At 46.6% G+C, this 25,272-nt stretch overlaps 1 protein-coding gene across 1 annotated transcript; it reads right to left on the reverse strand.

Annotated features, from left to right (window-relative positions):
* Positions 1–23,905: 23,905 nt before the first annotated feature.
* On the reverse strand, positions 23,906–25,018 carry PRLHR (prolactin releasing hormone receptor). The gene has a single exon (XM_035020918.1). It carries the CDS (start codon positions 25,016–25,018, stop codon positions 23,906–23,908), a length of 1,113 nt encoding a protein of 370 aa, XP_034876809.1.
* Between the last annotated feature and the right edge of the window lie 254 nt (positions 25,019–25,272).

Genomic DNA, 25,272 nt, shown 5'->3' on the forward strand with positions numbered 1-25,272 from the left:
TACTGAATGTGTAAATGGATTAATTGATAGAGGATCATGGAAGGCTTTGCCACAGTGTTGATAATCTTGTTAATAAAACATCATGAAATTTTTCTAGTGGAAAAAAAATTCAGTTTTCTGATTTCAACCTTAACAGAAAGGGAAAATGTTCCTTGCCATGACAGCAAACCTAAGAAAAGCAGAAGGAAAGCATTAATCACTATAAAAAGGAGGCATTCATTAATCAGAAAACAAGAAAGAGGAGAACACAGTAAAATAAACAAATGTCTAGGTAATGCGATCAAGGAAAAAGAGAAAACACATACTGAGAACCAGGAATCAGCGAAGGGATATAAACAAAGATATGGAAGTTATTTTAAATCATGGAGAAATAATACGTACAACTCTGATGCTAAATTTGAAAAGCTTGATAACATGGTTTTCTAGAAAAATGTAAACTGTCCAAATTTTCTTAAGAAATTAATAGGGGGCACCTGGGTGGTGCAGTTGGTTAAGCCTCTGCCTCTTGGTTTTGGCTCAGGTCCTGATCTCAGGGTCCTGGAATCGAGCCCAGCCTCCGGCTCTTCACCCAGCACAGTCTGCTTAGACTCTTTCTCACTCTCGCTCTGCCCCTCCCCCCTTCTCTCTCTCTTTCTAAAAATAAATAAAATCTTTAAAATAAATAAATCTTTAAAAAGGAAGGAAGAATCTGAGCAGACTAACAACTCTGCAAAAAACTGAGAGTAGGCAGAGAATTGAAAAAGTAGTTTACAAGGACCCTGAGCCCAAAGGTTTTACAAGAAATTTCATTTAACTTTCAATAAACTATCATTTCCACATAAAAATAGTTCCATAAGTCTGAAATAGATGCTAACTTTCCCAATTCAATTTATGAAGCTTAGCATAACCTTGACACAGTACCATGAAAAGAAAAGAAAAAAAAAAAACAATAGACCAAACTTATGAATATAGATATAAATTTAAATCGCAAATCAATAAGCAAATTTTCAAGTAATAATAACACCATAACCAATTGTGATTTGGAGTACAAAGATGACTCAATAGCAGGAAAGCTACTCATGTAATTTATCATATCAACAGACGATAGAAGACAGACACAGCAGGGACAGTGCAGAACTAGAGGCCAAGCATCAGAGCTTGAAGCCAGAGACCCTGGGTTGGAAACCTGGCTTTTCCTCTGTTGCTGACTTTCATCAAGCAATCTGACTTCTCTGTGCTTCAGTTCTCTCACTGTAAAATGGAGAGACTAACATCACCTACTTTATGGGGTTATTGTGAGAAATAAATTAACATTTGTCAAGTTGTTTACACCATGCCTGGTGTTTAGGAAGTCCTATACATGTACTTGCTAAGTAAAATAAACCCAATCATCATCTCTATAGATGCTGCTGAAAGTTTATCTTTATCATCATTCCCTCTTAGAAACTTTTAGTAAACTGAATAGGAGGATATTTCCTTAACACCATCAAGAATATCTATCCCGGACTAATGACTAGATCATTCCCCCCAGACAATAAAGGGATACACATGAAAATCAGAAACAAGATCCTGATGGCCACCATCACTTCCTCAACCTCTGCCGGGTGAGTCCCCAAGGCAGCCCAACCATAGGGATAAAGAAATGATTCTCGGGCGCCTGGGTGGCTCAGTTGGTTGGGCGACTGCCTTCGGCTCAGCTCATGATCCTGGAGTCCCGGGATCAAGTCCCGCATCAGGCTCCCTGCTCGGCAGGGAGTCTGCTTCTCCCTCTGACCTTCATCCCTCTCATGCTCTCTGTCTCTCATTCTCTCTCTCAAATAAATAAATAAAATCTATAAAAAAAAAAAAAGAAATGATTCTCTAGGTAGACCACATTATTTTATTTGCAATCAGATTTGTCTTCTATGTTTTCCTGATCTTGGGCTAATAATGAAATAATCCAAGTTATTAAATTATTTCCTCTCACACCAAGCCCTGACATAGACTACTCTGAGGTCCCACACAAGCATTGTGGTTAAGAAGCAAAGTGGCAAATGGTCCCAAGGGATGCTATCCACAGGGACCAGTAGCTCCAGGCTGAGATGCTGAGAGCTTTGGGGGGAAGCCCTAGTTAGAGAATTTGACACTGGAAGGAGATTTCTTGGCTTGGTCCAAAGTCATCCTTCCTCTCCCACTTCAGTTTCCTTTTATGTAAAGAGAGTGGGACCCAACTGACTTTTGATGATAGTATTTGGACAACATGTCCTTACACTAAAGATTAAAAATATACTAAGCAAATATTGAAACTCTAGTTAGTAAGTTTTACTCTTCCCACAGAGCGATGGGTTAGCAATGCTGAAACTACTTTCTGTATATGGTAGATCTGAGCAAATAAATATACTGGGCATCATGGGGACCAGATTTCTCACTGGTAGAGGGAGGGGTTACAGAAATTGAAAAGGGAAAGGCTAGAATATACCCTGTCATGCTGGATGGGAACTGGAGGCATCAGTGTGAACTAATGGGTCTTAACATAAACAGATTGTTCAATATGAAAATAGATACAGGTGTGTGGGGTATGTGGGGGGGCGGGTACATCTATGTCTTACCTCTGTTCACTACAAGGGCCTAGGAGCAATGACATTCCAATAGCAGAAAGCTATTAGCATCTAGATATTGGTTTCTAAATATTATTATCCATTTAAATGAAATAGAGTTCCTTGGAAAAACTGCTGATTCGGGGGTGGAAATGGGAAAAGTACAAAGACGAACCTAAAACATCTTGTGCCCAAAAGTAAGGAAGTGCTCAAAAACAATGGTGACATATCAAAAGGACTTGGAAGTCAGCTCAAAGGTATCTTATGGCAAAATCTGGGACACTTGGACATCAAAATATATAATGATAGTAAAGGATTACAACTTATGGACTATAATAATCCATGAATCCACACTGATGTAAATAAACAAATACATATATACATATATATATATATATACACACACACACGCACACACACATACATGGATAAATAAATAAGAAGGAAAAGTTCTTTACAGAGGAAAGTCAATGAATAAATGAAGAAGAAATGATGGGATTATAAAATCATCATTATGATAACAATTGATTAAGGCAAGGATGCTCAAGTCAGTGGGTGACATTTTTATTTTGACATGATCACAGAGCACCTTTGCATGATATAGTTATTATTTATAAATGGCAAAATAGTAACTTTACAGTGGAGATACCTAACAAGCAATTTCCATCAAATAATCAACTTTAACATCATCAGCAATAGGTCAGATCAACAGCATGTGCCCCTTAATATGATGCAGTAAGAGAACACAGTATTATTTCTGAAGTATTTCTGCCAAAAGCCCAGACTCTGAATCTAATTACGAGGCAACATCAGACAAACCCAAAGGAGGGGCATTCTAAAAATTAACTGCCCTAGAGCCTTCAAAAATATAAATTCACGAACTATAAAACAAGTCTCAGAAACTGTTCCAGTTTTTTAAAAAACTAAAGAAATGTGAGAACTGAATGCAACACATAATCCTGGGTTTCCTTTTGCAATAAAGACATTTATCCTGTGTCTTTATAATTGAATTCATTGACAATTGGAACCTGAATATGGTCTGATATTGGAAATAATGGATAATGTTAACTTCCTAATTTTGGACACTGAACTAGGACTATGTGAGAGAAGGTCTTTGTTTTTAAAAATTCATACAAAAGCAGGTAGGGATAAAGTATTAATCGTGTCTGTAATGGACTCTCAGCATTTCAGCAGAAATAAATAATGTAGAAGTATATATAGAGAGGAATAAAGCAAATGTTAAAGGTTACCATTTGGAACTCGGTGAAGGGTAATCCCAATTCTTTGAACTATTTTTACAGCTTTATGAAAGTCTGAAATCATGTCAAAATTTTAAAAAGTTAAAATAAAAAGAAGAGTGTTGCAGCTGGAAAACAGAGCCGAGAATTCAGTGGTACTCATCCCATTGAGAGGTAGGTCAGTGTCCCCTCCCCTTGATGATGGGTGTGCTTATATCTACCTCTACCTTGAACTATGAAGGAAACAATGCCATGTGACTTTAAGACCAAGTCAGCAAAGAGGACCATGCAGCTTTCACCTTTATAACTGGAAAGCTTACTCTCACAGCCCAGAGCCACCCTGAGACCATCATGCTGCAAAGACCACATAGAAGCTTCCAGCTACCATCGGTGTCAGCTGAGCAGCCCCAGCCCAGACACCAGACAGTTGAGTGAAGAAGCCATCTTGGAAGTGGGTCCTCCAGCCCCACCTAATCCCACCCGCAATGATTTAACATCACCCCCAGCTCTCTGAGTCACAGCTGAGGTCCCTGCCGACATGATAGAACAGAAAAGAGTACCCCTCTGTGCCTTCCAAATTCCTGACCCACAGAATCCATGGGCGTAATAAAACTGTCGCTGTCTTATGCCACTTGGTCTTGGGTGCTTTGCTACACAGACTTAAGTAACCAGAACGAATAGCTAACATTTCTACAGCACCGACTATCGGCCAGACAATGGTGCTGAGCACTTCACCTGGATTGTCTCCCATACCCCTTTCCACAATCCTGTGTGACAGACACTATATTCTTGCCATCTTACAGATGAGGCAACTGAGGCCCAAAGAGTCTTCATAACTCGCCCAAGGTCAAAGAGCTGGTTAGGTTATAAAACTAGGACTTTTCCATAGGAGTCCACATTGTCCCCAGAGCACCCTGCTACATTCTGTCCCCCTAAATGCCTTCATTCCTTCATTTCTCATTTATCCAACAAATAAACCACATTAGGGGCTGGAGACACCATGGTGGGCAATGTAGATACCATTCCTGCCTTTGTGGTACGTACAGTCTGGTAGGACAGACAGACATCAAACACACAGCACCAAAGGTGCTATAAAATAACAACGTGATTCATGCAGGGAATGAAAGGGGCCCAAGTGATTCGGCTGAGCAAGTCAGCAGTATCAACAGGCTGGAGTCCTTCGAGAGCAGGATTCCAGGATTCCAGATGCCCCCATCTTACTCTCACAAGCACGGGGCTCCCCTTCTATTTTTCAGACAAGCTAGAATGCAGACAAGTCTCTGCCTGGGCTGGCTCTAACCCACTGCGCACAGGGCAGATGAACATGTGTGGCTGTTTCCCCAAGAGTAGCACACCCCCCAGGGGAAGGGAATTGTAATGAAATATGGTCATTGTTGGGGCGCCTGGGTGGCTCAGTCATTGGGCATCTGCCTTCGGCTCAGGTCATGATCCCAGGCTTCTGGGATCGAGCCCTACGTTGGGCTCCCTGCTCAGCGGGAAGCCTGCTTCTCCCTCTCCCACTCCCCCTGCTTGTGTTCTCTCTCTCGCTGTCTCTCTCTCTCAAATAAATAAATAAAAATCTAAAAAAAAAAAAAAAAGGAAAAGAAATATGGCCATTGTTCCTCTAATTCAATCAACAGAAAAAGATTGCTTTCAAGTACTATACCCTCTTGCCCCCAAAAAAAGTAGATCTGAGAGGGCCTAGGAATCTGTATTTTTGCCAGCTGGTCATGAGTTCTGAGCTCTCACGGACAGGAGAGGTGCCCCATCACACCCAGTGGAGCCCAGAGCTGCAAGAATTCAGCCCAGACCTGGCGGCAGGAGCCCATAATGTCTCTTCCCTACCCTCACTGCCCCTGCCAGTTCCCCAAACTGGGGACCCATGGGCAGCTAGCATTCCAAGCTGGGGGTGTTGCCACCTTGCAAAGCCCAGGAGTCACTTTCCTTCCACAGCTTTGGCCTGACATCTGGTGGAGAAAGGTGAAGTGGCACATTTAGTCATTTAGGTGGGTAGCTGGAGCCCCAGACAGACATCACAGGAGATTTTCCTTGCACTGAAAGGAAGGTTCCAGAGAACCAACACAAGGGGGCAAGGCGGCGGGACCAGTAAGAGCCATCATGTCTTGGGGCAGGTGCTTCACCTACATTAACCCATCGAATCTTTCGAACGCAGCCATGAGGTAGGTGAGAGCTTCCTCAGATGAGGAAATAGCCCCTAAGAAAGGTGCAGTGGTTCCTCCAAGTCGGGCAGCTGGGCAATGGAGGAGGAGGATGCAACCCCAGCTTTGTCTGACTTCACAACCATGTTCTCACTAACGCCGCCATCTTGTCTCTCAGCGAGAGTCAGCTGAGACATGGAAGGGAAGGAGTGTTCATGGGGGCCGTTCGCATCAGTCCAGTCGGCTGCCAGATAGTTCCTGAGCTAGGGTCAGGGGTTCTGAATTGTAGGTTGGGCAGCCGATCCCAACAGGTGTTCTCAAAACCGCCTGATGACAGGTATCAGGAGACCATGTTACACTCACACATTCCGGGCTTGATCTCAGGCCCCCTGAGCCCTCCTCCAGGGAAGAGGTGTGGGGACCTGCATTTTAATCAGCATCCCAGGTGATTGCTAACTTCCAGTTGATTTGGGAATTTGCGGGCGTTTCCTGCACAGGTGGGGGGCATAGCCTCATTAGTAGGGTGGTGGTACTGACCCCTCGTCACCAGGGGCTGCTCTCCTCACACCAGAAAGCCAAGTGCAAGAAGTGCGGGCCTCACGCGCTCCCCCCGGAACCTCGGGCCTGAGGCAGGGCTGGAGGCCACTTCTCATCCCGCTCATTCCCAAAGTGTCACACAGTCCCCTTGGAAGCGCACTTGGATAGTTTCTCCAACTTACCGTGGCCGAACCAGAACTCTCGACCTCCAGAGCAGACCTGCTGTCCCCTCCCGCCCCCCACCTTTAGGCCTTGACATCAGCGTCTTCTAGCTGTCCAGACCAAAACCATGGGACCCATCCTCGTCTCCCTTCTCTCCCTCCCCATTCCCCACATCCAATCCATTGGCGAGTCCTGGCACAAATCAGATCCGAGGCTTGTCCCCTCTGCAACCAGCCCAGACCAAGCCTTCCTCACAGTCCACCTGGACCTGGGCAGGAGCTAACTCATCTGCTCTCCTCCTCCCTCTCTTGGCCTCTCATGCCATTGTCCAAAGGGATTCTTTTAAACAGAAAATTTTAGAATTTTAAAAAAGAAAGAAAAGATGAAAAGGAGGAAAGAAAATCAGATCGAGTTTGCCTCTGCTTAACTCTCTGAATGGTGACCCAGTGCAACTAAAATAAAATCTTAACCCCTTACTAGAATGTCCTTCCCAGGAAGGGAAGGAACATTTTCTTTTTCTTTTTAAGATTTATTTATTTATTTGAGAGAGAGAGAGAGCGTGCATGCCCACAAGCAGGGGGAGCAGCAGGAGAGGGAGAAGCAGGCTCCCTGCCGAGCAAGGAGCCCGATGCGGGGCTCGATCCCAGGACCCCAGGATCACAACCTGAGCCGAAGGCAGGCACTTAACGACTGAGCCAGCCAGTGCTCTGGGAAGGCACATCTTCATCTAGCTTGCTGCTCTACCCCCACGACCTGGAACAGTGTCTGGCACTGGCTCATCAAGAGTCATTTCCATAATTAATTATTCCTTTACAATAACCCAGGCTGTTCCCTCTTGTACTTTCTACAAATGAAGCAGCTAGCAAGTGTGACACAAGGAGAGTATAACACCCCAAAGTGGGACTGGAGAGGGGGACGTGGAGTGAGAACAGGCAGCGCTCCACACAAGCAGGGAGAAGGCTAGGGACCGGGGGCTCCCTTACTTTGATTGGGGTTCTCCCAGCTGAAGGAAAATCAGGCGCTCGCAGAGCTTAGCAGATGACTGACAAGTATGGGCCCCAGAGTCCTGGATTCTTGCCGCTTCGGTGGGTGGGGCAGCTTGTCAAAAAAGTACAAAGTCACAGCTTTGATGGCAAAGCAAACTCCCCAGTGCGCTGGGTCTGTTTGTGGGCTCTCCCTGCCCGTGCGTGATGCACCACAAATGACTTCAGTTCCGAGAACACAGACTGGGGCGGAGGGCGTTCTCAGACTTCAGCCGCTGCAGAGACACGGAGAGATAATGACCCTTTCATTGACTGAGGGGCGGATGGCAAAGGGCAGTATCGATCCTAAAATCCCGGATAGGAAGACAAATTGTAGGCCAGCAGTGAGAGAAGAAATGTCTACATTGAGAAAACTGAGAATATGCCAGAGACTAATGTTAGCCCAAGGAATGTGTCTATAAGAAAACATAGAGCAGATAATGGAGAATCTGGAAGAAACCATTAACCATTCATCAGGCATTTATGGGATGCCGGCTCTAGGCTGGTTTTCAGGGTGCCTGGGAAGAGAGGATGCCTCCCTCTCTGGGGCCCCCTGCAGGACACTTACACTTTTTCACCACGCAGTATTGTATTATCTGGGCGGGAGCTCCTCGTGGTGAGGACTGTCATTTCTGTGTCCCTAGCACAGAGCCCAGCATTACTCAACACTATGGTGGTGGGGTGGGCAACGGGAGGGGCACTGAAGCTTTTCCCGGGAGAAAAGGTCATCCGATGAAAATACCACTCTTTACCACTAGGTGGCGCTCAAGGCTCACACGGCTTTGGACACAGCCCTTGAGCGGCGAATGCTCTTAAAGATCATGTAAATCCTACCAGGTTTTTATTTGTTTGTTTTTAATATCTGAAGGGGAAGCTGATGTTCTTAATCAGCTTTCCCCTCCCCAACACCATCAAAATCTAATTTTTTTTTTTCAAACCCAGACTCTTGTTTGTAAACAAGCTGTAAAATGGACTTCTGAACGTTGTCTGAGCATCAGGCTGAGCTCACTTTCTATCTAGATGTCTGTGACATGTGGGGTTGATCTGTTGATATCTGGAAAGCAAGTGTCTCCATCCTGAGCCAGCGGTGGCCAGGCTAGATACTGTCGCCTTGCTGGCCTTGAACTAATGGGTCCGATCCAAGCCCATTCCGTGACTTTTATTGGAATTACTACGTTTAAGAAATTCCTTTACTGTGGGCTTGCAAGTCATAAGGCTGTAAGCCTGAGCTTCTAGAAAAGAGCTCTGAGAACTGACAAGAGAGAAACAGATGGTTTCTGAGTCCCAGGAGCCATCACGCCTAAGCCAGCTCTGGACTCTCCCATGCCTTCAAACAGCGTCAGCCAATAAATTCCTTGTCTGCCTAAAGCCAGTTTCAGTGGGGTTCCTCTCTCAACACTGCAAGAGCTCCTACTACTACATTTGGTCCTTGTCACCTGATAGGAGTTTCTAGACCAAAGGCAGAGGTATATATTCAGTCTCTAGGGTCAGCTGCCTATATTTGAACCAGGAGCTTCAGGCAGCAGCTTCAGGAAGCCCAGAGACAGCCTGGGAGCTGCCCAGCACCTGGAATCCAGACACTGTGCTGAGTACTAGACATCTCTGGGGTTCAAGAGCACGGAGGGAAAAGGCAGCCTCTGAGTGCTAGCTCTCTGGTGATAAGGATGATGATAATAGCTCATTTTTCAGATGAATGTAGGATCTCAAAGAATTATCTGCACCCCCATGTTGGTTGCAGCATTATTCATGGTAGCCAAGATATGGAGACAACCTAAGTGTACATAAACAGATACAAGGGCAAAGAAAATGTGAGATTACGTGTATATATATATACATATAAGAGATTGTTATAGATTTAATCTCACATTTTCTTTATCCATATAAATATTTCTGAGCCATGAGAAAGAAGGAAATCCTGCCATTTGTGACAACATGGATGAATCTTGAGGACATTATGCTAAGTGAAATAAGTCAGAGAAAGACAAACATTATGATCTCATTTATATGTGGAATCTCACAAAGCCTAACTCATAGAGACAGCGAATGGAATGGCAGCTACCAGGAAGTCATGCTGGTGGGCAGGCAGGGTGGGAGGAGAGCCTGGAATGTTGGTCAAACAGTACAAACCTCCAGTTATAAGATGAGTAAGTTCTGGGGACCTAGTGGACAGCATGGTGATTATAGTTAATGCTTCTTATACACTTGAAAGTTGCTAAGAAAATAGATCTTACATATTCTCACCACAAAAAAAAAATGGTAATTATGTGATAAAGGTATGAGCTAACACTATGGTGGTAATCATTTTATAATATAGAAGTGTATCAAATCAACACATTGTACACATTAACCTTACCCGATATTATATGTCAGTTATATCTCAGTCAAGCTGGGGGAAAAGCTAACATTTCATGAGTAATATATGCCAGACCTTTTCTAAGTGTTTTATGTGTATTATTCCATTCGATCCTGACAGTTCTATATAGCAGGTGTATTTGTCATCCCCACCAACAGGTGAGGAAACTGGATCTTAAAGTTTGACCAGCGTCACTCACTAGTTTTGGGGGGTGGGGGGGCAGGGGGTTGTTTGTTTGTTTTTTTAAAGGAGGGTTGAATTGGAATCCAGGCAGTTGAGGGGAGGAGCCCAAATGAACCTCGCCCGAGTTCAGACCCAGGGTCCGAGCTAAGTATGTGACTGACCAGCTCCTGAGTCATCTGATCCACCATCTCAGGCTCTCAAAACCCACAACCAGGACTAGAGTTGGTCCTAAACTTGGTGGAAGTGAGCCTGCAGGTGCAAACACTTGAGTGGAAACTGAGGCCTGGTGTGGACCAGCAGGTTCTCCTGTGAGGACAGAAGCCACTTTGGAGTTTTGGAATAAGACCCATGTCCAAAACCTGGATCTGTCCCTTCCCAGCTGGGCACTTAACCTCCCTGAGCATCAGCCTTTATGTCTGTAAAATTGGGCTGACAAAAACACCCCTTTATAAGATCGCTGTAAGGATTCCAAGAGATCATGCAGGTAAAACATATATCGCCGTGCCCAGTGCCCAGAGAGCTCCCACAAAAGGCTCAGGATAGTATTTATTTTATATGAGATAGGGAGAAAGTGATTAGGGAACTACAAAAATCGAAGAATTTTTGGAACTTTGAAAATGAGACACAATAGTGGAGGATCTATAAATCTCAGCCTGGGCAGCACCTTAGAATCACTTAGGGGACTTTTTTTAAAAATCCCATTCCTGCATCCTGCCTCCAGACCAATTACATCAGAATCCATGGGGAGGGGACCTAGACATTGATTTTTTTAAAAAAAAAGCACCCGGGTAACTAGTGTTCAGTCAGGGTACGGAGCCGCTGCTAAGATGCACAAGAATTTGGGTCCAGCAGAAACCAAGTGATGAGGCCCTCGCCAGCTTTCTTCTGAAACTAGAAAAGGGTGGTCTCTCCAACAGTAAAATCAAAGCTCATGGCCCCCTCTGACAGCTGAAATTTACATGAGGTTTGGACAGGTCTTTTCTCAACCTCAGTGTTGCAATTAGCAGCTCCTCCCGGCTTCGGTGACATGGTGACAGATGGATGAAATGAAGTCACTAGGAGATTAAATAACGGGGAGATGTTATGCCAACAAAATTAACTTGTCCAGCCCTGTTCCTTAGCAACTGCACTATTATTTCAGGTTTCCTTTCGAAGCCTCTGGTTGCTCACACCACTCCCTTTCATTAAAATGCGAGGCACCATTATTTATAACTTCAATGAGGAGAGAAAAATCAAGGAATGAGGCAAAAGAAATTTCTAACCACCCTTCAAATGGCATCAGGTGGGCCCTAGACAAACAGGATCGAATTGGCAACTTGTAAATTGGGATGCTTATTTCATTTTCTTGCAGACGTCGCAATCTGTGCCCCTCCAAGGCTTCACAAAGCAGTCCTGCGCTTTATGAAAGCACAGTGCAGTTTCCAATCCAATCAGGGGCTGCCCAGATTGTCATTGTGTGGGAGTCAGGCCCTGAATGCCAGAGTTCAGGACACAATGTTCTCAGAAGAAAATCCCTTTTGTGCAGCAAGAACAGGCACAGAGTGGGTAACCGGTGGGTTGTCAGAAGGGGTGGGGGAACCCTCCTCTTTCTAAACTCTGCCCAGCTGAGTTGCCAAAGACCCATCCTCTTCTCAGATGGAATCTACCCTGGATGACCAGCAACTCCCAGGCTTGGCAGAACTCTCCCAACTTCACTGATGGGGTGTCTGCAGCTCTGGGCAGCAGGAATCAGGTTTCAATGTTACAGTGACCATGTTACAGACCCGCCACTAGATATTTTATTTAGTATATTAATAAAGAAATGGGCATGTTAATACATCCCAACTGTAAGTTTTTAAATATTTTAACTACATTTTTAACTGTGTTTTAACGTAATTGGTTTCCTTTGCAAACCTATGTGTCTTATGCACTTAAAAACATTATCTTGGAACTTCTAGGAAGATAGGTGTACTTTTTCCTATTCCTCCTGCTAAGTGTCACTAAAAATCCTAATATTAAACATAAAGAAAACGTAAGATTCTGAAAGGTAGAAGGAAGGACCAGATAGGAACCTTGGAACCCAAAGAACAACACAGTAGCACGCTCCCTGGCTTGTACTTCTGCCTCGTAGACCCCAGACTTGGGGCCGCAAACACTGGCAACACAAAACACCACCAGGCATAGGCAAAATTAAAAGGCTCCCCCAAAAGTCTACTCTCTCTGGCCAAACACAGGAAAGAAGCTTAGCAAGACAGGTAACTTTCAGGCAATAGATGCTCTCTACTCCAGCCAAAGACCACAGAAAAACTGTGGCCACACCCACACTAGCTGTTGTTGGATATGATATCTTTGCTAGAAAAGATTAACATGGCCTCAGGTACGTGGTATGTAGCCTTTGATCAGGCAAATGTATTCCTTTACTTTCCTATCAAAAGAAAACATCAGAAACAGTTTGCATTCAGTATACATTTTATAGTTTTGTCCCAAGGCCGTTAACTCTCCTGCTCTCCAGCATAATAGAGCCCAAAGAGGTTGACCAGTTGAACATCCATCAAATCACACTGGCTCACAACCTATGATATTGTGCTAATCAGACTAAATAAGCAAGATGAAAGTGATACATTTGGAGTTGAGCACAAGCAGGACCAGGCCCCATGTCCCTCAACACAGCTGTATGAGCACTTCCCCTCAGTTCACACCTACGTCACATGGGGAATCCCTCATGGGCAGCTGATGTTCTGCAGTAGATCGGTTCAGTATGTTGGTACAAGTCAAAAAAAAAAAAAAGTGGTGATTGCATTCTAGTTCCCTCTCAGTAATGGCCTTAAAAGACAATGGAGGCTTGAGTAGAGCTTCGGGCAGTGTACCTGATCATCCACTTTTTATGGATAAAATATACATGGACTCATGGGCAGTGTTAAATGGCCTGCTTCATGTCAGGAACTATTAGCCCCTTCAGGGATTGCCTCAGTTGAAGAGAGACAACTTATTCAAGGCCGTGCCTTCTTTCCTTACAACCTACATCCAATGACTGACTGACATGGAGAATGGTCCCATGCTTCCTGTTCGCAGCATAAGATATCCCAGATACTCCCACCGGGTTGGCTGAGGCCTCCACTGGGACTACCTTGCACTCAGCTTCTCCCTCTGACCAATAATCTCCTTCCTTTCCCTTCATTTTCCTTCCCTTCCCCTCCCTTCCCCAGGTTGTTGATCCTCAAAGAACTCCTTAATAAACAGCCTGCATGCTAATCTCTTTCTCAGAGTCTGTTTCTCAGAAAACTCAACCGGTGACCCTAATCTTTGAATACGTTAAGACGAGCTCTGAGGTGAGTAGGAGTGCCCCTGCCCCAATTCATATGTTGAAGCCCTAACCTCCAATATGACTATTCAGAGACAGGGCCATTAGAGACAATTAAATGAGATCATAAGGGTGAGATCTTAATCCAATATGACTAGTCCTTATAAGAAAAGGAAGAGACACCGAGGATATACACACAGAGAGAAAAGGCCATGCAAGGACACAGTATAAGAAGATAGCCATCTGCGAGTCAAGGGGAGAGGCCCCAGGAAAAAAATTAAACTTGCCGACACCTTGATCTTGGACTTCAATCTCTACAACTGTGAGAAATAAATTCATGTTGTCTAAGCCACCCAGTCTGTGGTATTTTGTTATGGCAGCCTGAGCTGACTAAGACACAGTCCTAGCAAACTAGCACAGAGAGCTAAAGGACTAAATTGAGGAGACTCCCCAGGAGAGAAAAATAATGAGATGTGGGGTAGTCTTGAAGGAAAGAAGCTGATCAATAGTTTGGAGACTGGACACCAGGGGAACAGAGTGTGGAAGGGGTACAAGGAATGAGGCTGATAAGAAATTTTCATTTGGGGGGTTGTTGAAGGACTTGTATGATGTTTTAAGTACTTTATTTTACTGGGATATAAATCGTCTTTGAGTAACCAATGGTCTTTGAGGACCATCCTGGAAATTGCCTGCCTCCAGATTTCTTTTTGAGTCAGACAATAAAGGTCCTCAAGATTAATGCTTTATCCTTCATTGGGTATTCTCTTACTTTCTACAGAAAGCATACCTGATTGATGCAGGTATTAAGTACCCATAGCATAGACCCCATATTTTACCTTTTCTTCCTAATGTAAATAGGGCACATAAGAAACATCTAACCTAAGAAGACATTCAGATATCTGATGCTAATTTCTCTCAAAAGCCCTTTGCCACCTGTTGTCTCTTATCCATTCTCACTTGAACTGCCCTACCTCTAATGCTTGTTCTCCTTCTCCCAGAAGATGGTAATGATGCTCTAACTCATCTCCCTGCTTCCTGTCTCTCCCTAAACCACATTTTCTCTGTTGTCAGAGTTGGTTCCTAGAGTACATTCTTGAACAAGTCATTTTTTTTTTTTTTTATCTCCCGCTCATTCTAAACCTGCAATGATTCCCTACTGCCTCCCAAAAGGCCCAGACTCCTTAGGTTGAAAATTCAAATTAGGATATTACACGGATAGGGATGCAGGCTTTGGAATTCAGATCCCAGCTCCACCACTTAGTACTGAGACACCTTGACAATTTGTTTGGCTTTCTTAAATGTCTGTTTTCCTAGCTGTAAATTAAGAAAAGTAGTAAGAATGCCTACTTCCTAATGTTTTGAGAGATAAATGATATAATGGAAAGTACCTAGCACATAGTAAGAATTCAACAAACTTGTCTGATATTATTAATCTTCCTGGCTCTAGCTTCAGCCAACCCATCTTTCATCCTTCTCATAAGCACAGCCAATACCCTCCACTGGACATCATCCTTTCCCACCTCGGACCTCTTACTAATGCTCTTCCCTGCCCATAGCATGCTTTCCTGCCATTACTCTATTGCTTACAATCTCAGGAACTTTCAAAGTCTGGCTCAAAAGCCACCTCATTCATGAAGACTTCTTTGATCATGAAGGCCAAATGTGAATATCTACTCCACTGAATTTGCATGACACTTACTTGTGTACCATTTTCGTGACACTTAGGCGTGTCGGGGGAGTATCCCAGTTTCTTGTCAACTTGCTTTCTCCCCTGGCTCCCAATCTGTGGAGACACCTGGGCTGGCTCTAGCCCTCCTCTGAAGATACTGCTCCTCCGAAGATGGTCTTCGCTAAACGACTCTGCCCTTTGGAGTTTCAGCAACCTCTCCCTCCCCTCCTCAGGGATGTTCCTGAAATCAGGGATGGTAACAGCTCCTCTGCTTCTACTGGCTACTGGTTACTGCTCAATCCTCATACTTCCCTACATCCTTGCCTTTGTAAACAGACCCTTTATCAATAAACCCTCCTCAACTGTGTTGGGATGGCACCTGGCTGAAACACCTGTGGTCAAAAAAGGTGAAGCATTTTACTCCCCATGGGTCTTTGACCTTTGTGAATTCAACATACAAGAGGGATTCACCTCCCAATTCCTGGGATTCACCCCACCTCCCAACCCTGGGTTGTCAGTGTGTCATTTTAAACACCAGCTATTGTTTGCAGGGGAATGGCTGGAGTGGCACCAGCCATGATCAGGTGCTGAGCAGGATCTGGAAACAGCCAAGGAGAAACAGAAGGCCTTTGTGTTGGGAGCCAAGGTTCCCACAACCCACTCAGATGGTATCAATGGGAAGGCTCCACAAAGAATCATCCCCTCACCCTGCCCTCATCCACCAAGGGGCAGCATCCTAGTCTCTGTGATTACAATGAATTCAAACTGCTCTGTATTTCTTGCAGAGCTCTGGGAGCCCTTCTAAGTCCTGAAATTGTCTCTTCAACCAATGCCACTCACTGGCTGAAAAATGGCTAAATAGTGGTACATTCAAACCACCAACTCCTCTTCAGTCAGCCAGCCTAGAATGAGGGCCATCCCTATGTCTCAACAAAGAAGGCCATCGTTAATATAACTTTAAGGGGAGTAAACTATAAAACATTATGTACAGTTTAATCCCACTTTTGTAAAATATAAACTGCATATATGTGTGCTCCTGGTGAGTCTGGAAAGAAAAGCACGAACTATTAACGACTTCCCCAGGAGAGATGAATGGGAAATTTTCACCTATTCTTTTTTAAAGTAAAAGATTTGTTGTTTTTGTAACTTAAAAAATAATCTCAATGCTGGAGATTCCTTATTCAGCAAGAAGCCTAGCTTTAGATCAACAATTTCCTGGAGCAGTGGGTCAACAGGTGATTTTTGTTTTTCTCCTGGGCTAGCTTTGTTCCACCTGCTGACCCCACATCTTCAACGAAAACACAAAGCGGGTTCTGACCAGGTTGCAGGAACCTCCACTCCCAACATGAAGACCTTGCTGGGCGCTGCCACTTGGTTCCCTCAGGAAAAACAGCCAAACACATGGTTGCAGGAGAGCCACTGGGAGAGGACCCCCAAGGTCTGACTCCTCCTCTGGACCTGCAAACCCGTTTCCTTGCCTCTTTGCCCCCCGGTTCCCACCATTTCCACTAGCAGGATGGGATCTCTGGAGTCCCCAACACATACACAATATAAGCGGTTTTGTGTTACTTCCCACTTGGAGATAATGCGCAGGAAATAGGCAATCAGGTGACACAACGATGTCAGAAGCGGGGCGGGGGTGGGGGAGCCCAGCGCTCTCCAGGCAGCACCCCGCAAGCACACACCCACAACCACTCACCATGGAGGCTGCTGGATCCCCGCCTGCTTGCCGCACAGGCAAAGGGCTCAACCACACGGAAACTCCAGATTGCTTCCTCGGAAGTCAGACGTTGTCTCCACAGTGATCAAGGGACACCTGAGAAACTCTGGATCACTTAGAATAGGGCGACAGAACCTGCCATGGAGAAGAGCCCCAAAGTATGGCTTCTCCACGCCTGGGCAGGGCAGGTGCCCAGGGCAAGAGAAGCTCCCCCCAAGGACTGCCTGAGTGCATCCTCTCCAAGCCCCGCCACCAATGCCAGAATCTCTCCAAGAACCTTGAATGCGCCTCACCTGGCAGGTAGGAGCAGGCGCGCTGCAGCGCCCGGATGCCTAGGCCGCCGCCTGCCCCGCAGCACCCGCATCCATAAGCGCCCACCTCCTGGCGGGGCACAGCCACAGTGCCCAGGGGCTGGAGCCGGGAAAGAGCAAGGGAGGGGGCCCGAGATACAGGGCATGGCCTTAGCCTCCCCTGGGTTCCGGGAGTAGAAGAGTGAGAGGCAGAGGATGGAGACCGAAGGCAAGACCCGGAGTTGGGCCAGAGCTGGAGGGCATGGGGTGGGCGCAGGTGCGGGCGGTGCCCGGGGCAGAGCAGGTGAAGACCACTGAGCACTGGGAATGAGGCTCAGGCCCCGTCTCTGGAGCAGGTGAGAGACGCTCAAGTGCTGGGAGCAGGGGCTGCAACACGCAGGCTGCCCGGACGAGCAGCAGCAGGGAGCCCTCCCTCCGCCTGGGGGTGCACGGTGGCTGGGCCCGTCTGTGCTCGCAGAGGGGCTGGGAGGACCACGGCACCGTCCGAGGCGACAGGGAGGCCACCACAGCGCCGACCATGGCAAGCCCTTGGTGTAGGTCCGGCGCTGTTGGCCACAACGAGGTCTGCAACAGAGGCGTGCAGCCCCTCGAGGGCAGCCCCTCCAGCGCCACCAGGGCGTGTCTCAGCGACGGACCAGCCACGACCACATATGGAGAGATGCACGGCGAGGACAGTAAGCCCGAACACAGACACAGTGTGGTCGCTTGTCTGCAAGAGGACCACGAGGTGGCACAGGAAGGCGCCGTGCACCCAGTGCCGGAATTCGGGGACCGAGGCCAAGATCAGCGGCACAGAAGCCCAGGACAGAGGGCCAGAAGTTAATCATATGGTGCAGGGACTGCGAGCTGCTGCGGATGTGGACGCAGAGAGGGTTGCTGGTGACTCCCTCTGAGCCTTTGAAAGCACATTCCTGTGGTGGGAGACACCCTCTGCCCTTGGGCGGGAGAATGACCCCAGCAGCCAGGCCATGGACACTCAGCTGGTCCCTGGGGGCCAACCCACCCTTGCACCAGTGGGAGGTACTGGTGCGGCGATGGACACGCTGGTTAGCCGGCAAGCCCCACCGGAACTCCTGGGTCCCCCCGAGACTATCCTCTAGGCCGGCGATCCTCCTCCACCACTGGAAGTTGGACACCTCCTTTGCCGCAGGCCTCACGTGCCAGACGACACGCCCTTGGGTGCCCTTATGGAGCCAATTCCCCACGGTGAGGTCGGTTAGGTCAGGCAGAAGGACCTGGGTTCTAGCCAGGTCTTGAGGCTTTGGCTCAGCTGCGTGTGCAGATGGCTTATTATTAGTCTCACAATAGGCCTCAGAAGACATCCATCTCTCAGAAAGTAACAGTGATATGAAAACAGCCCAAGCTCTGCAATTTTATCACAGAAAGGAAAGGGGCTTTGCTGCAGGAGACTGGGGTGGGAAGGAAAGGGGAATAAAGGCTTGTTTTAAAGAAACCATCACGGCCATTGAAGGCATCTACCAGTGCTCTAGCTTTCCACCTGTGCTTGCCCTGGGCTCTTTTCCATGATAACGAGGTCACTGTGCTTCCCAGTATCTGCCACATGATGGGCAGTGGCCTCGGAAGGATTTGCTCCACACAGTGACCCCACACCCCACAGGGCCAGGCCACCCATCTGACCGCCCCAGGGCATGTTATGCTTCAGCACGGAGGCCCCTACTCAGGTGGCTGGGCCATCCTCCTAGGATGAAGACCCAGGGGTGATTGTGGTGTCCTGGGTTAGAGAAGAAGCCCAGCACCTGACTTCTAACCCAGAGCTGAGACCTGGAGTTTTTATTTAATTTTTTCCAGCTCAAAGGATTTTTTTTTTTTTTCATTACTTGGCAATACTGAGTGTGTGTGGTGGGGGAGAAGAGAGTAGCTTTCCATTCATCATTAGATGTCACTCCAGAAGGAGATGAGTTCTGGGACTATGGGATTTAGTCGTCAGCAAGTCAAGAAGAGGATTTTTTGAGACCAAGAGAGGGAGGCAAGGAATACTTAAAAGAGGAGATTGTCCTTTGCTTTTTCTGGCTCTGGTTTTCTTGTTCCAGCCCCAAACATCAAAATGAAACACATTTGACCTTTTGTTGTTAGGCGCCCCCTTAAGAGCTCTCTGTGAGATTTAGCACATTAAGGGCCCAGCTGGAGATCCCATGCAAACTCCTGTTGTCCACCTCTGCATGCAGCTTGTCTGGGAAACGATCAATGGTGTGAGCTCCAAGACCCCACAGTGGGCAGGAAACACAATGGGCAGCAGCCCTCCACTGATTTGATGAAGCCTGCCTCTGCAGCAGAATTAGCCAGAGTATCTCTCCAACATGATTCACCTTATACGAACCCACAAGATGGATGCTTGAATCCCACCACTTCCCACTGGGGAGGAGGGAACTTTAGATCGTACGGACCGTATATTACAGATAATATGGGAAAATAGCAGAAAAGGGCCAGAAATAGAGAAATCAGTGGGAAACGAAGAGGAATTGAGTTGGAAAGCAGAGAAGAATGAGTGTGTACACTCAATTTTCAAAATAAGGCTTTCTACTTCCAAAGAGTGATGGAGAGTGCACAGTCTTTTAACATATCAAGGTTACAACTCTCATCCATCCAAAGGAATACTTTACATGCCCAACATCTGTATATAGCTTATCTCACTTTGCAAAATAGGTGGATCCCTGGGAAGGTGTTCATAAATGCATTTTTAAATCTTATTTTGTAAGTGTCAGAAAATCCTCTTTGTGACCCTGTCATGAACATTTTGGAATCTAGATGATCAAATTTGGTTTATAGACCCATGTGTTGGATGTTTTTAAATTTCCCAAGTGATAGGTGGAAACGAGTAATAAAATGCTAGCCTTTAAATAATGATCCAGATTAAGGATGAATATAGAAATTAAGCATGAAATTCTCTACTCTCCTTTTGATGGACCTGTTAATTTAGGCACATGCAATTTGGGAAAGCACAGAGCCTGGTACCATGTACTGAAATGCTGTCATTACTGAGGTTGGAACCAGGGGGTCAGAGAAAACCCCAAATGAGCAGTTCATACCTGGAATTAGCTAGAAATGACAAATCCAGATTGAGTAGCATGTTATCCTTGATATGATTTATTTTTGCTTTGACCCTGGCCATCCCAAGGTTATGTAGTTTACACTATGTATGTAACTTGAGATGGTACTACTGATTTAATTTTATTGAGCACCCACAAGGCAGCAAACAGTGCAAGCCCCAGCCTGAAGAGCTTCATACAGTGAGTCAGTAACACATGCATCTTACACATATAACAAAGACATCAACGCATGGAGGGAAATCCATCGAAATCTACTTGGTAAAAACAAAAGTGCTCCTGACCTCTCGTCTGTGGGGGATGAACTCTGGGTTCACTTTCAGATCTAGCTACGCTCTTTCCTGGGTCCCCTTGATGTCAGCTCCATGCCTTGCATTTGCAAGACTACTAAATGTTCATAAATGCAAGCCACAGGACCGAGATGGTTAAGTAGCCCACCTGAGAAAATAAACCTGGAACTGAGCACCCGCAATAAAAGAGCAGGCTGAAAATCCACAAGAACAAAAATGCAGGAAGGTTCCATCAATTGGAATATTGTTACCTTAGCATCTCTCACAGTTGCTATTTCCAGGTAACTGTTGCCAACACATATTGAAACACTCCCCGGCTGATTCACTGAGATAAATCTATTGATTGGCTGCCAAAAGTGAGACCCAGTGACAATGCTTGCAAAGAGGATTACAGAACCTCCCGTCAGCCTCGGAATGGGCCGTTGCCAAGTACCCGGCTGGCTCCGCTCCCAGCTTTATGGTTTGTATGACTCCTTGCAGGAGGACTGGATGCTTGGTATTAACTAAAATAAATTATATTAAATAAAATTTTCTACCTCAGCACTATGTGGATTTCTATAGGACTCACTTCTGAGAGATTTTTTTTTAAAGTTGGTTTGTTTTACAGTCAAACTAGTCCCAGATAGATTTGAGATAGGGTAAGAATTAATTAGTTGCTGTTCAGGGGGCAATTTGGATCATTCATAAAGATGTTTATAAACACAGCATAATTCTCCAGCCTCTTTAGGCTCTCCATAAAGTCCATGTAAATGTTAAAATTTTTAACTTAAGTTGTAAGCTAGAAACAGCGGGCAGCTTTTCTAGTAATTAATGAGGACACTTTCTTCTCACAGTTGATGTAGATTTCAATCAAGCTAATCAGAGAACGCTTCAATTTTTTTAACACCTGGAAACCAGGATTTGGAATAATGCATGGTGTATAACTTTATACTGCAAATGAATCTAAAGTTGAAAAAAAAACTGGACTCATGCACTGCCTTACACATAAGAGATTTGTAAGGAAACTGTTGAATGAATACCTATATATTTTGATTATACGGATTTGCCTCTGTGTGATTCATGAATACTGGTTTGAAGGCTAAAAGAATATTATTCCCCAAGTGTAGCATGTAACAACCTGACAGAATTCAACTCCAAATTCATAATACCTTTGGTAGGTACAATCAAATCTTCATTCAGATGTTGCTGAGATTCATTAGAGGATAATTCTTAAGGGGCTTAACCTTGGATGCATATTAAAGTCACCCAAAGTGCTTTGAAAAATGCTGAGGCCTGGGTCCCATCTCAAATCAGTTGGACCCTCTGGGGATAGGACCTAGGCACTGATGTTTCTTGAAAGCTCTCCAACTGATTCTAGGAGCAGCGAGAGCTGAGAACCAGTGACTTAAGCCTTCCAAAACTGAAACCACAATTAATCAGATCCTTCCCCCAACTAATCCAGCCTTTCCCCAATCCCCTCCATTCTCCACACATCCCCATCAAAAGAATGCTCTGAGGAAACATGAAATGCCTGTCTGGCCTTGAGCCTCCCAAGTAATAGAGCTGCTGGAAGCACAGGAGTCAGCCTCCGGGATGCCTGGGGGATGAGCTCGTTTGGAACGGGGGAGTGACATAATGCTGTTGGTGGGCTACATTTATTAGAGCATAAGCTTTGTTCTCCACATCCACAGATGAAGCTCAAAGTTAGTTATTTGTGCCATTGCCAAAGGTAACTTGCATCTCCCAAGTTAACCTGCTTTTTTCTTTCTCCCAAGCCAGGCTTTTCCTGCCCTCCCCCATGCTGCGAACAGTCTGGCTATATAACTACTAAAGATACATATTGCTAACTAGCCCAACCAGGAATTCTTACTCTCCCATCAGTGGTTGCTGGCATTGGAGTGATAGGACTTAATTCTTGTCATCCCCAAGTCTTTCCCCTCTTTCCCTTCCTTTCAGGGCACACTTTCATGAGTGAATGAGCTCATTTTAGAGAGTAAGATAAGGAGAGAAGTTAATTCTACTGTATAGTGAGCTAGGGTGGTACTGGAGTCTTACAGATGATAATGGACTTGCAGTTGCTGCACTAGCTCATGCCCTATATGCTCAGGGGCTGATCTGACAGGTGGATATCGTGCATCACTTCCCAAGACTCTCACCCTCATTGTCCAGTCACTGCTCCCACAGCAATGTGAAAACCCTTGTCCCAGGGCACTGGCCTCATATACAAAATTCTCAGGAGGTGAAGGTGAGGATTATCAGCCTGGTATCATGGCCCAACAGCCTTCATCTCTCCCCTTAGGCCTGGAAGGAATGAAATGTTTGATTGCAGTTGGGTGGTAGTTTATTTTTTGGTTCTGGCTTTAAGTAAACTTCTCCCAGTCCTTGCATTCTGGGTTGATTGTGTTCCAAGCGTGTCACCACCGAGCAGGTGCTGAGCAGTCAGATGACAGCTGTTGAACTGTTGCTACTGAGCAATTAGAGAATGCAAGAGAATGCTTTGGAACATGGTTTACATTGAATATTCAGAAAGCCAAATATCTGTGTACCTGCCTTGTGGCAAACACTGGGTGTGTATACACAAACACACACAGAGATGTCTGTCCCATGCACAGTTACATGCCCCCTTAAGTGATTTGGACCTTTCCTTCTTTATCCCTGTATATCTACCCCTTCATTGACTAATTCATCTTATCATTTTCAAATAGAAGTTAGGGGATAAGGAGGAGGGAAACAATAGCAAGACCTTTTGAAAGGTGGCTCCTGAGTGGTTCTGTGCTATAAATTCAAGTGAATTTCAAAGTAAAACCCTTTTGGTGTGGAAAGGTCTTATTCAGGAAATGCTGAAATCCCAGATATAGATTTGTAATACGTATTTCCCTGGAATCCTAGGAATTAATGGATTCAGATTGACTCATCAATATCAGGTATGACAGCTCAGTTGAGTCCTTTTTAAAAGGCAACCGGAAAAGCTTCACCAACCCCAACTCAGTCATTCTAAATCTCACCCCCATTGTTCCTTCAACTCACCATTGAGCAAGCAGAAGGGAAAGCAAGGAAGACAGCCACGGTTCTGAATTACTGCTGTGAACCAGGAGAAAGAGCTTTGTTTGGCATTCAAGGGCATAAAGAGGAAATAAAAAATCCTCTCCCCTCTCCCTGGCCTCTTCCAAGCAAAGCACAAGACTCCCACCAAAGCCCACTTCACATTTTACATAGACATAAGGACAAGGCAAGACATCTGGACAAGAGGCCTAAGCTGGAGGTTTTGCCACGTATTGGATTAGCCCTGGTGCTGGGAAAAAGCGCTCCAGTCCGGCCCCAGGTGGGTACCCTCGAGACGAGTGGACGTGGAGCTCCCCAGCCAAGCCCTGGCGCGGCGGCATCAGATGACCACGCTGACTGTCACGGTCTGGCCGTGCGGCGCGATCTTGCGGGGCCAGGCAAGCAAGAGCTTGCGCAGCTCCTCACGGAAGTTGTCGTGCAGCCAGGCGTAAATGAAGGGGTTGTAGCACGCCGAGCTCATGGCGAGCCAGTGGCAGAGCAGCTGCACCAACCCGAAGGCGTAGGGGTCGATGGCGTGCGGGTCGAGGTCCCGCAGCAGGTTGAAGACGTGCAGCGGCAGCCAGCAGACGGCGAACACCACCACGACCACCACCAGCAGGCAGAAGGTGCGGCGGCGCCGCGCACGGTCCCAGTCGGCCTGACTCTGGGTCACGCAGCCCGGCACCACGCGGTTCCGCAGCTTCACCGACACCCGGACGTAAGACAGGAGGATGACCAGCAGGGGGAGCAGGTAGGTGACGAGCAGCAGCCCCCACGCATAGAGCTGGCGCTGGCGCTCCTGAGACCCCCAGAATTCCTCGCAGAGGCGCACACCGGGCGGCTCGAGCTCGACGTGGTACGTGTGCACGGCGGCCGGCAGCGCCAGCACCGCGGACAGCGCCCAGATGGCCAGCACCGCGTAGGCGCTGAGGCGCAGGGAGATGCGCCGGCGCAGCGGGTGCACCAGCACGACGTAGCGGTCCACCGCGATGGTGGTGAGAGTGAACACCGACACGTAGACGGTGACAGGCTGCAGGAAGAAGACCAGGTGGCACAGGCCGCCGCCGAACACCCAGCCGCGTGGCTCGAAAGCGTAGGCCAGCGTGAGCGGCACGCAGGCGGTGCACATGAGCACGTCGGACAAGGCCAGGTTGCCGATGAGGAAGTTGGTCACGTTGTGCAGCCGACGCACCCGCGCAATCACCAGCACCAGCAGGCAGTTGCCCCCCAGCCCCACAACCACCACGATGCTGTAGAGTAGCACAATCAGCCCCTTCAGCTGATGCACCAGCTGCAGGCTTTGGAAAGGCGTGACGGCCTGAGCGCCTGGGTCAGCCGCCGACCCATTGACCGCCGAGGCCTCCGTGCTCTGGTTGGCAGGAGTTGAGGCCGCCGGTGGCAACCCGGAAAAGAAGTCAGGGACCGGGGGGCCCTGAGTCGCCAGTGAGGCCATGGCCACCTGTCCAAAGAGAATCAAAGCCCGTCACTTCCCATTGTCCATCCATCCCTCCTACACCAATCGTGCCTCCCTCCCCCACCTCAATTACCCAAATACTCCCTTTAGAATAACTGGCCAAAATAAATAACAACAATCAGAAGTGCTGTCATCCCCCCTATATAAAAATAAATCTATGGGAGATTACGTGTGCACAGGTTATTTAAACGCCTCCTATTCAATGTAGAGCCTTGGCAGTCCACGCAGGTCAG

The sequence above is a fragment of the Mirounga leonina genome, unplaced genomic scaffold (genome assembly GCF_011800145.1).
Source record: "Mirounga leonina isolate KUSES-001 unplaced genomic scaffold, KU_Mleo_1.0 Mir_114, whole genome shotgun sequence".
Taxonomy (NCBI): Eukaryota; Metazoa; Chordata; class Mammalia; order Carnivora; family Phocidae; genus Mirounga; species Mirounga leonina.

What these genes read in the sequence shown, in the direction of transcription:
- PRLHR (XM_035020918.1), bottom strand. Translation starts at nt 25,018, where the DNA reads ATGGCCTCACTGGCGACTCAGGGCCCCCCGGTCCCTGACTTCTTTTCC.